At 49.0% G+C, this 11701-nt stretch overlaps 2 protein-coding genes and 1 long non-coding RNA gene across 8 annotated transcripts; 1 reads left to right on the forward strand and 2 right to left on the reverse strand.

Moving 5' to 3' along the window:
* Nucleotides 1-1679: 1679 nt before the first annotated feature.
* Nucleotides 1680-4572, forward strand: LOC105695913 (transmembrane protein 59-like). Of its 2 annotated transcripts, none has more exons than XM_012417953.2 (4): nucleotides 1680-1948; nucleotides 2068-2182; nucleotides 2277-2563; nucleotides 2951-4572. In XM_012417953.2, exons 1-4 carry the CDS (start codon nucleotides 1811-1813, stop codon nucleotides 3305-3307), a joined length of 897 nt encoding a protein of 298 aa, XP_012273376.1. In that variant the 5' UTR covers nucleotides 1680-1810; the 3' UTR covers nucleotides 3308-4572. The 2 variants fall into 2 exon arrangements, with proteins under 2 accessions (XP_012273376.1, XP_012273385.1); XM_012417962.2 differs by having other exon boundaries at nucleotides 2978-4572.
* On the reverse strand, nucleotides 4240-10951 carry LOC105695891. Of its 5 annotated transcripts, none has more exons than XM_012417929.2 (6): nucleotides 10239-10951; nucleotides 5773-7355; nucleotides 5450-5663; nucleotides 5272-5381; nucleotides 4820-5194; nucleotides 4240-4745 (listed from the first exon to the last, which is right to left on the reverse strand). In XM_012417929.2, the coding sequence occupies exons 2-6, from the start codon at nucleotides 7045-7047 to the stop codon at nucleotides 4599-4601; spliced, it is 2121 nt and encodes a 706-aa protein (XP_012273352.1). In that variant the 5' UTR covers nucleotides 7048-7355; nucleotides 10239-10951; the 3' UTR covers nucleotides 4240-4598. The 5 variants fall into 5 exon arrangements, with proteins under 5 accessions (XP_012273352.1, XP_012273343.1, XP_012273324.1 ...); XM_012417920.2 differs by having other exon boundaries at nucleotides 10161-10951; XM_012417901.2 differs by having other exon boundaries at nucleotides 9663-10951.
* Nucleotides 10952-11175: 224 nt separating this feature from the next.
* LOC105695015 lies at nucleotides 11176-11662 on the reverse strand. The gene is made up of 2 exons (XR_001103573.1): nucleotides 11602-11662; nucleotides 11176-11528 (listed from the first exon to the last, which is right to left on the reverse strand). It is a non-coding gene; the product is annotated as an uncharacterized LOC105695015 (long non-coding RNA).
* Between the last annotated feature and the right edge of the window lie 39 nt (nucleotides 11663-11701).

Consider the following 11701-nt stretch of genomic DNA (forward strand, 5'->3'; position numbering starts at 1 on the left):
GAGGTACGGTTTTTTACGCAAATTTGTTTCCTCGCGTTTTACGGTTCGTAGCAATCGCACGAAATACATTGCAGGTATGTAATATTTGATTACGGGTAATCCACGAGTAATCCACTCGTGATTGGACGACGTCACCGGCCCGATAAAGGATCGACCAATCACCATCCTTTATCGGGCCGGTGACGTCGCCCAATCACGAAGTCGGTCACAGCCAGGGATTCCGGCCCGGCCGGCGAATCGCCAGTTGCTCCTGAAATTTTGCCGCGAGGTGTCGACAATTAAAAAAACGGCGAGGGGCAAGGGGCAAGGGACGCTTCGTAGATGACGAGATGGGATGTACGCGCAGTTTCCGAACCGACGCGAAGAGAATGAGGTTAGGACGCGACAGTGATCACGATCCTCGAGTGCCATGGACTAAATATCGTTCAGTGAAATAACAGAAATTCAACGGCTGCAGTAGAAGCATGCAACGTGTCCAGCGTATCCAGCGAATGCAGCGAATGCAGCGAATGCAGCGAATGCANGAATGCAGCCAGAGCCAACGTCGAAGGGAGGCAGATGGAGAGGAGGCCAGAAACCCCAGGTCTCTGCGGAGGGATCTCCTGGGGGAGTACCGCCAGAAAAAGACGTATCGTCCCGTTGGTAAGTCTTAACGTTTCCTTCCTCCGATCCCTTCCTGTCACGGGACGAAAGGTCCGTACCGGCACGGGGATCGGTTGTACGTCACGATTTCTTTGAGGGACCGCGAGTGGACGGGATGAGATTTCTCGCCGACTCGCGAGTGGCCGCGTGAACTTTGTTTATTTCCTGTGTGTTGACTTAGACTAGGAATAGCTTTCTCCTGGGTCCGCGGTAGATTACGTTTCGCGTTTATTTATCATGCGCCGGGAAGTCGGACGACCCTCCGACTTCGGGTCCATCGGTTTCGCGATACATCTTCGAATGATTTCGAAAAGACTTGGGAGAAGGATTTCGCGAGGAGCCGACCTCGAGTCGAGGTGGCACTTCGATGTACCTGATCGATTTAGAGCCGCCGCCTCGACGAGGGGAACGTTTCAGGGTTTTCAGCTATTTTCGGCCAAGCCTTCCACTACGCTGGGGCCGTAGTGCGTGCTGGACTTGGCCTTCGTTCTTGGAAAAATTATGAAATTCTGATATCGAGTAGTGTCGGTAGCTCGTTTCAACGATATATAAATTAACCGGAGTAGGATTCTTTCAGCCTCTAGAACGGTAGGTGCCTTTTATTGTGGCCGCGTTCTTTGCTGTCCGTTCAGGTACCGGAGGTTGGGACCCGGGGGGAACGACGGCGGACGTCATTTGGAATCGAAACTTCCTTTTCCGTTTTCTCCTACGCGGCGTAGTTCCCGAGTTATAGACTTCTCGATGCCGACGACTAGTGTACTTCCTGACGCTCCACTCGCAATAAAAGTTTACTAGAAAAAACGACGCTTGAAACGAGTTGATTCGCCCTTCACACCTCGAGTCGAGCGCTTCGCTGCTCCTAGGTCACAACAGACCACGAACAAACGCGATGAACTAGAGGAGCGTTACGTTCCCTACGCGAGCTCAAGAATGATCTACACTAGTTTACGGTCCTTGTTGCCAACTGATTGGTTCGTTTCTTGGAGAGGGCTCCGCCTTCGGCCAATGAAAAAATTTCCAACATTGGTTACATTGATATTCACTAGATTATTTGCCGTGCTGTCGTCTTTCTCGGTGCATCTTCTTTGTTTGGCGAATTATTTTGACACGTCTGCTTAAACTGATTAATGCAAAGAGCTCGCAAGTTGTAAGACGTTCTGGTATAGTGATGAAAAAATATAAGGAAATTGGAATCTTGCTAATTTTAGTGGTGGTGGATTTAATTAATGGGAATATATTTTACAACGTGGTTAATCGACAAAGTCCCTGCAATACTGTTTGCGAGGAATCATCCTACTTCGGAAATGTACGCGACTCATCTGGCCGAGTGCTTTGTTTGCATCTTTCATCAAACTTTTTTCTTTCAAGTTCTCATCTGAGTTACAATCTAGCTATCCAGTGATTTCCTGTCTCACTATATTTCAGAACATAAATATAAAGTCATGCTGTCAACGAGGATGCAGATTTTTTAATCTTGTCGATCGACGCGGAGGTCTCGAACCTGACAATTTGAATGCAACTGAATATACTTGCGAAGCCGGTACGTCTTTTACCTCGATTTGAATAACTGACTGTGTTTCCATGTATTTATGTCGTTAATCTAATCGAGTCTCTGATAATTTTGCCATCTTTAGCATGTGACGAAGCATATGATAGAATTATCCAAGATCGGATTGCCTGCAGAATGGGTTGCGGGTTCATGGCGAAACGTCGTATTTCGGACCTGATCTCGCTGGTTTCCATTGCTATGTATGTAGAAGAAGGAGTTAATTCAGGGATTTTATTAATGTCACCCGATATACCAGAAAATGACATCTTAACTGATCCTGGACTTCGAAAGGAACTGTTTCCTGGATGGTGGGATTCTAATGGATTTAAATTACCCCAAACTTATATTAAGACTGTACCAATTGATTCAGGGGTAAGTTGGATAACGACAGCAAAATTTAATGGTGTAAATATTCGTTGTGCCCTATGAGTATACTTCTGTGCATTTTAAAAGTGATAATAATAACAACAAACTGGCTGTTATACATTTTAAATTGAATTTTGATTACAAACGTATTATTATTAGACTGATATCATTTTCATTCTTTTCTAAATATATAACGTGTTCGGTACTGCATAAATCAATCATAATCCACAGCCACCTTTATCCATTGCTCTTTCACGGAATATGTCGATACCTGATGTAGCATTTTTCTCTGAAATAGTAGATGCTTCCACTTAATATAAAAATTACACTAAAAACAACAGGGATTACTATACTCTTGTTGGTAATAATAAAACATGTTTCGTTGCTTTAAAGAAAAAATTTTTATTAATGACTCACCAGACATCGGATTATGGAATACCATCCGATTACTCTGGAGAAAACGAACAGTCTGTGTCTATGCCAGGATCGGATTGGCTGCAGTGTGCTTCGCGTCACACTGGAATACCACGTTGGCTACTGGCATCATCCATTGCAGTAGCTGCTCTCTCGGCCCTTTGGCTTTGTTTATCTCCAGACAAATCGATTGAATTAGGAGAAGGCATTCTTGAAAAATCTAGTGTTCCTAACAAGATGACGATGTATATACCAGGGGAGGAGCCTCTACATAAAAAGCCCCCTCCTAAATACAGTGAAGAAGACGATCTAATCAATGTAAACGTCAAAGTTTAAATAAGCATTTCTCGTTGTTGATATATTCATGATTTTTTTAAATATTTAAATTTTCATCTAATAAAAGAAAACACTATGATTTTCGAAAGGCTCCGATCGCTGTGGTATTGCTTTAACGATCATCCATCGCATTGCCTTGAGAATTATAATGAAGTTATTACAAAATTATTTTGTACGTTTGTTACAAAAGAATTTTTGTTACTATTAAGACAATATTACAATTTGGAGGAAAAACAAAAAAAACGTTTTTCCAAATTAATCAAAATGTTACCAGAAGTCAAATGATAGCAATGCCTTTGATGGATTATTAAGGACATATCGTTTTTCACGATGAGTGTAATTTTAGAAACAGCTTCCTATACGAATATGTTTATACAATTAAAAAATTTTAACATCCTCATGCAAGCTGAATTGTGATCATATTTAGCGCTGACTTTTCACAAATGGATAATTTCATTGACGTTTTAGAATTTAGTTTTCAAAGTACTGATATGAGGAGAAAAAAGTACGTCATCGATCAAAGGCTGTATTAATTTCATACATCTAAGTTTCTGTTAAATAGAACATTAACACCTTAAAAATACTCTGTCACGCATGCAGTATGTAAGACTAGCTTTACATTTTATTTAGGATTAGTGACTCAAGTTGATCTATAGGAATAAATGTAGGAATATTCATTTTGAAAAAGCCAACAAAGAACGACTCCCGGTACGTTTTGATTTTAAAATGTAATAGTCACTGCGTAATGCATATCGTGTAATCGATGTACCAGCTGCTAAGCAATCTTCTGTTACTAAAGTAGATTAAGAAAGACGATTCTGTATTTATCTGTATACAGCTACTATATTTACTTGCTGTTTATTTGCCATGAATTCCTTTAAATCGTCTACAACCCAATTTTGTCGAGACTGGCCGTAATAAGTACAACGGTACAAGTGGAAAAAGCGTGCGTGAAGCACAGTCTTTTATTATACAACTCTCATAAATAATACACGAGTAACTAGTATTTTACAAAAGTATAGCGTTTCGTTCGTTACGTGTCAATTTACTATCGAACCGGGCTAATTTTCATCCAGCAAGCGAAACATTGCTGAGAATCGTTTGCGATGCATCCGATAGGCCATTTATTTGATTGAAAAAAAAAAAAGATGTATATGTACATGTGATATATACACGTAATATGTACACACGACCACGGTCTACAATTTCCTATCACACTACCCATCGTGTTGAAATCCAAGGAATAAAAATTGATGTCAATCTAATGGTCGTTTGACTTATATCAATGTTTTTACAACCAATATAACCTTGGATCATCTCTACGTACCTGAAGCTTCAAAACGTGTCGATAAATTTTCAGCGCAGGACCTAAAAGTAAATCCAAACCACTCAATACGTCTGACCTTTTCATTAATAGAAGAGAGTGGCCGTCAATGTCCTGTAACAACGATACCTTTGATAATAATACATAAGTTGTTATACGCAATGATAAAAAAACGTTCTTAAACTCACTTGTTGTCTGAAAACTTCAGCTTCCTTAGGGAATAGTCGAGCAAAATATTGATATACTTGTTCGGAAGTCCAGTCCGATGCATCTGGTATATTAGGATCTATACCATCCTTAGGTCCATCTTCGTCCACTTGATCGAAAGAACCTCTAACTGGAGAGACTTGTGGGCTTAAAACCGGTGGCAGTACCGGTGGGTTGGAAGGTGTATCGGGACGGCTAACAACCATACCCAATGTTTGGCTTAAAGTAGATTTAAATTGTTTTTGCGTGCAATTATTACATTGCCACTTTCCATTGGATTTAGGAACCGAGACACGTGGAGTATGGCAAGAATAGTGATAGGCATCGTCACAAGAGGAACACGTTACTAAGGGACCCTGCAATTTTATTAACAGCCTTAACATGACCAAATACAACTTATTTATACACAAATATTAAATCAATAAATACTTACGGCATCGGAAGTCTCGCAGCAAATTGTACAACTCTTGCATCGTTCGCATTGCCAACTAGTACCTAATTTCTGTACCAACTCCTCCGGTGAATAAATGCAACTTGGATGAGCTGTAAAATACACCGTTAAGACAGATCTCTTACAGTAATTTCCTCGTCATTTGGATAGAATTACCAACCCCTAACCGTGCAATCCCTGCAAGCCACGAGCCTCTCCTGTTTCTCCTTGGCACATAAACTGCACTGTCTGTTAGGTCCTTCTTTAACAGGGGTTTTGACAATATCCAAAGCTTCTTGCGAATTAGAACCTGCTTTGTTTTGAACACCTGGCTGGCGACCTCTCTTTCGTTTCACTAAGTTATTGTCCGAAGGATCGAAAACCTTCTTTGCTCTCTGAAACATTATCCATTTTAGAAATCTTCCATTAAGCGACGGCGCTACGTAAAACTATCGACGGTCATACTTCGATAGTCCGTTTCCCATAGGAAAATTCCTGCGGTACCTTTCTCCTAGCGCTTCTAAATCCAGCATTGTTGACATTCGACGGAGTCGGCGAAGGATTGGTAGAACTTGGTCCATTATCTTCTTCGTCTCTGTCCTCGCTAAGCCCATCGTTCTCGAACCTTTTACATTCCTGCTGTTCCTTGGTCTCCTGTCTATAATCCTCGAACTTAATTTCAATATCCATAGGGTCATCAGTCCGGACGAGCAGCCGCTGTTTTCTCTCCGCCTTGGAGGTGCGTTTGAGGTTAGGAGCCGCGCCGTCGACGATGCATCTCCCCCCGTGATCGCAGACCTCCGCGAGGTTACCCGTCCCGGACAACGCGTCTTCCCCGAGGCCGTCCTCCTCCTTCCCGATCCTCGGCCCCACCTCCACGTGCTCCGTCCCCTCCTCCTCCTCCTCCTCGTCGTCGTCGTCGTCGTCGTCGTCGTCCTCCTCTTCCTCCGCAGCCGAGTCGGACGCCTTCCGCCGACTCCGACCCACGATGATCTCGTAACATTCCTCCTTGTTCCTGACGGGGTCCGGCTTGGGACTGGCCTGCCTGGAGGAGCGCGGAGTCGTCGACCTCGAGTCCTCGACGGCGTCCTCGTCCTCGAAGTCGTAAAGGCAGCGGCTAGCCACGCTGGTCGCGGGCGGCGTGTCGACGTCGAGCGTCCCGCTTCCGGCTCCGGTCCCCGTCCCTGTCGCCGTTCCGGTGCGCAGGCCGCCCTTCTCCGGAACACCGACGCCGACGGCGAGGAGCGGCCCCGCGACCGAGGCCATCTCGGCGGTCGCGACCAGCGAGTAGTTGCCGTTGGCCAACCGGGCCAGATTCCCGCTAGCCACCTCCTTCCCCAGGAACTCCTCGACCATGCGCCTAGAAGTGGGGTTGGACACGCCGTCGAGCAACTGCTCGACCAGCCTCGGCGCGGGCACGCCCTGGTCGAGGTAGTCGGGTTCCTCGACGACGAGCTCCGAGACCGCGCTGGCGACCATCGCGAAGTTGAGCTTCTCCTTGACGAAGCCCTCCGGCCGATTCTTGTAGAGTTGGAGGCGCGACCACTTGGAGGCGTTCCGGTAACTGGTGTTACCCTTGTAGTCCACCTGAATGACCTTCTCCGCCTCGATCAGCCGGTGCAAGTCGGCGATCGTGTCGCGTGCGTCCACGGAAAATTTGCGCAGCAAGTAGTTGCAGATGCGGTCCGCGTCGGGCCGCGCCTTGCGCCTGCGGATCTGGTCGATCGCCTCGAGGATCTGCTCCTCGTGGAGGATCTTGGACTCGATTCGGTGCTGCATTCTGCTCGTGCGGGAGCGACGGGAGTTCAAGACCGACCGGTGGGCATAGCCCCGCCGAATGGATCTCTCGGAGATTCCGAGGGCGAGAACGTCCGTCCGCGCGAACCGGCGTTACTCGACACCCTTCGATTCCCTTCTCGCGGAGGAACCTCCTCGCCGGATAGAACTCGGGGGAAACATCAAGATCGATCCAGCGATGCAAAATGCCGGTCTTGTCCGTCGTCGGTAATTTCACGCCTTTTCCTCAAGATCTCTCTCCGGCGAAGGCTCGCGCGGCATCCGCCGACAGCTTCTGCCGTGATCAGCGCCTGCAACCAAAGCATACGAGACGGTTTTGCGCAGATGACGTTGAGGGACCCGACGCGGTGCCTCCCAATCTTTTGGGCCGCGTCCGCGGTCGCCGTCGCCGTCGAGAGGGCCTCCGTGGATCGAACGGCGTGCGTCGCGGCGCTCGGGCACGCGCTCCTTCGATGCAGCGAAGGGTTCGGCTCGAACGGCGCTATCTCGTCGCCAACCGAGCGATAACGGTCGATCGAATAGGCGAGGTGTACTACGAAATGCGTCGCGAACCGCCGACGTTGTGGCTTTCCGCGTCCGTACCCGACTCATGTCTCGCTCGTAATCGCGGCCGGTTTACGCCGATGGAGCTTCCTTTCGATAGCGAAATCGCCCAACCGACGGGACCAGGTATCGCGTATCCTGAAACTTTTTCAAAGATGCCCCGAGGTTCGATCGTCTTATCGGAGACCGCGATCGCCGTATTCATTTTCTGCCGGTCCCATAAATTTGCACGGAAACGTCCACGCGTAGCTGCACGAGCGTCTCCACCTTTTGGGTCGAAAAACGCTGAAACGCGCAGCGCGGTCGGAATCGTGCCTTCCCCCACCAGCGGATCGCCTCGTTACGTGTTGCTCGATAAAAGGCGCGCGAGAACGTCCTTCCATCGACGCTATATACCTGTACCCAATCGGTCTTGGAAGCAAATCCACGTGGGCAGACCGACGGGAGAACGCTTTCGGGACGCGCTTTCCTGCTCGAGGCTGGGAGACAGCCCGGACATGTCTGCCATCGCTGGCCGGTTCTCCGGTCGGCACTCTGGCCGGCGCCGGGCGTCGGGAGCTCCCGAGGTTGGCGCGCAGCGGTCGAACTCGCCTAAATGGCTGGCGGCCGCGGTGGATCCAGCAAAGCTCGAGCGACGCTCGAGCGGCGCCTGCCGGGTCCGGCGCGTCCTTCGCCTGCGGAACGGGCCAATGACGACCCTCGACCGCGCGCGTCGCCCCTTCGGCCCGGCTGCGTACGACCGAGAAAAATCACGCGACAACGTTTCCATCTCGGTCCTTACGTCGTTTCGCTCGTCGTTTTACATCGACCGGGATCGAGTCGTTGCGGTTTACGTATTCACGGGCGCGATTCCGTCCGACGCGCGGCGAGCAGCCGCGCCCGACTTGGCGCTCGGCTGTCTCGTTCGAGCGACGTGCACCCGTTCGATCTGCAACGGGGTGCACCGCTCGGAACCTTCTCTCCTCTCCCACCGCGCATCGGAAAATACGGCTCGGTTGACCGTCCGCCGTTGCCGAATCGAAAAGTCCCCGACCCCTTCCCGCCGTCGCGTCGCCGAGAAACGAGCGCGCGCGCCAGTCCCCTTTCGATCGTACCGAACAATTTCACCGGAGCGGCCGACGCGGAACGATTGACGTATTCGAGAATCCGACCACCTCGACTTGCCCGAATCGAGAACCCCCGACGCTCCGAATCTTTAATAAGACGATTCGATCGAAAAGACTGCCTCTGGTATCGTTGCGCCCGACAGAGGCGATGCCGTCGGTAACGTGGAACCATTTCCGGTCGCGACGCGAGCGCCGCTCTCGCACGAGGACGCATCCCCTACGACGAACCGGTCTCCGAAATCGGCGCGGCGCGGCACTTGTCTCCCGCGCGGGACGATTTGAAATTCCTATCGCGATTCTAATCGGAAGGCCGTCACTGAGCGTCATACGGGAGTACCTATGCACGCCCCGACCCAACGTTCGAATCGGAGTTGGCGCTTCTCGCCTCGAGAGAACCCGAACGCAGGGGCGGCTCCGCTTTTCTCGAGACTCGACGCGATCTTCGTTCTCCCGCTGAGCGATAAATCCACTCACCGCTCTTTCGTTTCGGCTCGACTCGCGACGATCCCCGGAGTTATTGTCGAACTTCGGCAAAAGAAGCCCGCCGAAATCGATGCGTTCCCTCGAGAAAGCGGCGCGGAGAACGAAACGGAGCGGTCCGCGCGGTCCGCGCGGCCTCGGCCGGCACCCGCGACACAACGAAACGAGCTCGATCTCTCGTTCCCTCTCGGTCGGAGCCGTCCGCTCCTCTCGTCGCACCGCTCCGAGGGGGCGCGCCAAGCGCGCGAGCGCGGTCTCCGCGTACCGAGCCGGGGATCGGACGAGCGGGGCCGCTCGGCCTCTGCTCGACGCGCCCGCGAGCTCGTCGGACCGGCCGGCTGCGCCTTCTCCCTTTCCCTAGCGCTGCGTGGCGTGCCCGGCTCGACAGGGAAAACGTCGGCCGCGCGGCCGGCGCGACCGAGAAATCGTAAAGAAAAGACGCGAGTTAAGTAGGCGTAGCTAGCGTACCCTTGGCCCGTCGAAGAATTCGGCACGGCGACGGACACGACCCACACGGCGGGCGCACTGTCACTGGTCGCGAAAGAGCGGAACGGACGAAGAGAGCGCCCGTCGCTGGCGGCGGCGGCAGCGCCAACGAATGCGGGCGAACACGAGCGAGCGCAGCCGGCAATCGAGACTCGCCTCGTTCTTCCGAAATGTCGATAAGAGTCCGTGCGAAACCGGACTCGATCGCGCGCGCACGCCGGGGTTGTTCGACCTTGTGGAAAACGAGATTGTCCTTGATGCGGTTAACTCCAACGCTCGATTTCACCCTCCGACGGACCACTCGCTTCCTCGCTCGAGAAACGCGCGCGCAAAGCTAAACCTCCGCGCTCGGCAATCGTACCCCGGCCCGGCACGCTGTCCCGTGCCAACCTCGGCCCGGCGAGGTATAGGAGGGAGTCCGAGCGGGCGGCGCGCGCGGTCTGCGCGACCTGCCCGGCCTGCCCAACCTGCTCGACCTACCCGGACGCTCCCGATGGAATTGCTCGGAATCGGACCTGCCCGATGAGACTCGAAGCACACGCGGTAAATGCGGTTTACCGTTTTTGTGAGCCTGGCACTGCCGACGAGCTGCTTCCTCGGACAACCGTCGGACGATCGCGTGCTTTCGAGGGCAGCGCCACCAGCGAGTGACCCTAACCTCGCTTAGACTTTCGTTCCGGCGGATTTTCACGCTTTCATGTATACTTCTTCTATTGCATTAATTGGAAATAACGTTCAGTCAACGTTAATAAGACTTCGACGAACCACGTCATGTGTATCGGACATCACCACGTTTAACTCGTACTTAACGATACTTTCAATATATTATGTCATTCGACAAAAATTGCGCCCTTCCCCGAGAAATTTGAACGAAAGAGTACCGGGAGTGTAACATTAATCCTTGCTATATAAAAATAAACCAATATGAGAAGTACGAAATAACCGTATAATTAATTACGAAGGGAGAGTTCTTTAATGACGTAACGTCTGTTTAGGTTTATAAAATCATGTGTTACTTACTTTTTGTAAGTCGCATGATACAAAATGTTTAAAATATCAAAGTCCAAAACACAATTGATATACGTGCATTATATGCACATACACAAATGTATTTTAGATTTTTATTCAATTTATTATATTAATAAGGAAATACCTCGAAACACCAGAAAGATTTAATATTTATGCCAATCTAGTGGTACTCTCATGTGTAAGAATATTTTTATTAAAGTAACCGTTGATCATCTGTTAAGAAAATGTCGACAACTTCGGTATAAGATCCAAGTGTAAACCACATCATTTTAAAAAATAAATAGGTAGCGGAAGAGACTAGTAAGTTTTACATTACAGGCATTACCAACAAATTTAAAACATTAGGGGATTTAATAATCAAATGTCATTTGACTCTAAATTTAAATCGATCTTGTACATACTCGTTAAACTATCAAATTCTATTGGATTCGGGAATCAAAGCACATGGGATACAATAAAAAAGATATTAAGCATTATCGCAAGAATATATTTTTCAAGGTTTCTTTAATATTATCACCCCTTTTGTTCCAGCATGTGTGCAAGTGTACTTTCCATATCCGCCAGATCAACACCTTAATTCATTTATGTCGATTGTGTCGAACTCAGATTTAGATGCCCTTGCATGGATGCCGATTAAAATCAGCATTGGGAATGAAATGACTAATAGTCCCTAGGCCATTCCTTACGATTTATTTACCCCGCATATGAAATTAAAAAATGTGTACACCATCAGAAACCCTGTGCTGCAAATTGTGTAACTCTTGCACCCCTTGCATTGCCAGTTTTATCTGTGCTAACTTTTGCTGTGATGAGATGCAACTGAAATGTGCATTAAAAGTACGGTTATAATAAATTTCCTAGAAAAAGTCACACACTACGTTAAGATACTAACCTCTAACAGAGATGAGTTGGGAGATTGCTCACGGGCAGGATCGTGCGATTGCATCCTGTGCTGCCCTCTGGTTTCGTACGTTAGCTTTCACCGTTTTTTG

Source organism: Orussus abietinus, unplaced genomic scaffold (assembly GCF_000612105.2).
Source record: "Orussus abietinus isolate OABI.00-Male unplaced genomic scaffold, Oabi_2.0 scaffold1087, whole genome shotgun sequence".
Lineage (NCBI taxonomy): Eukaryota > Metazoa > Arthropoda > Insecta > Hymenoptera > Orussidae > Orussus > Orussus abietinus.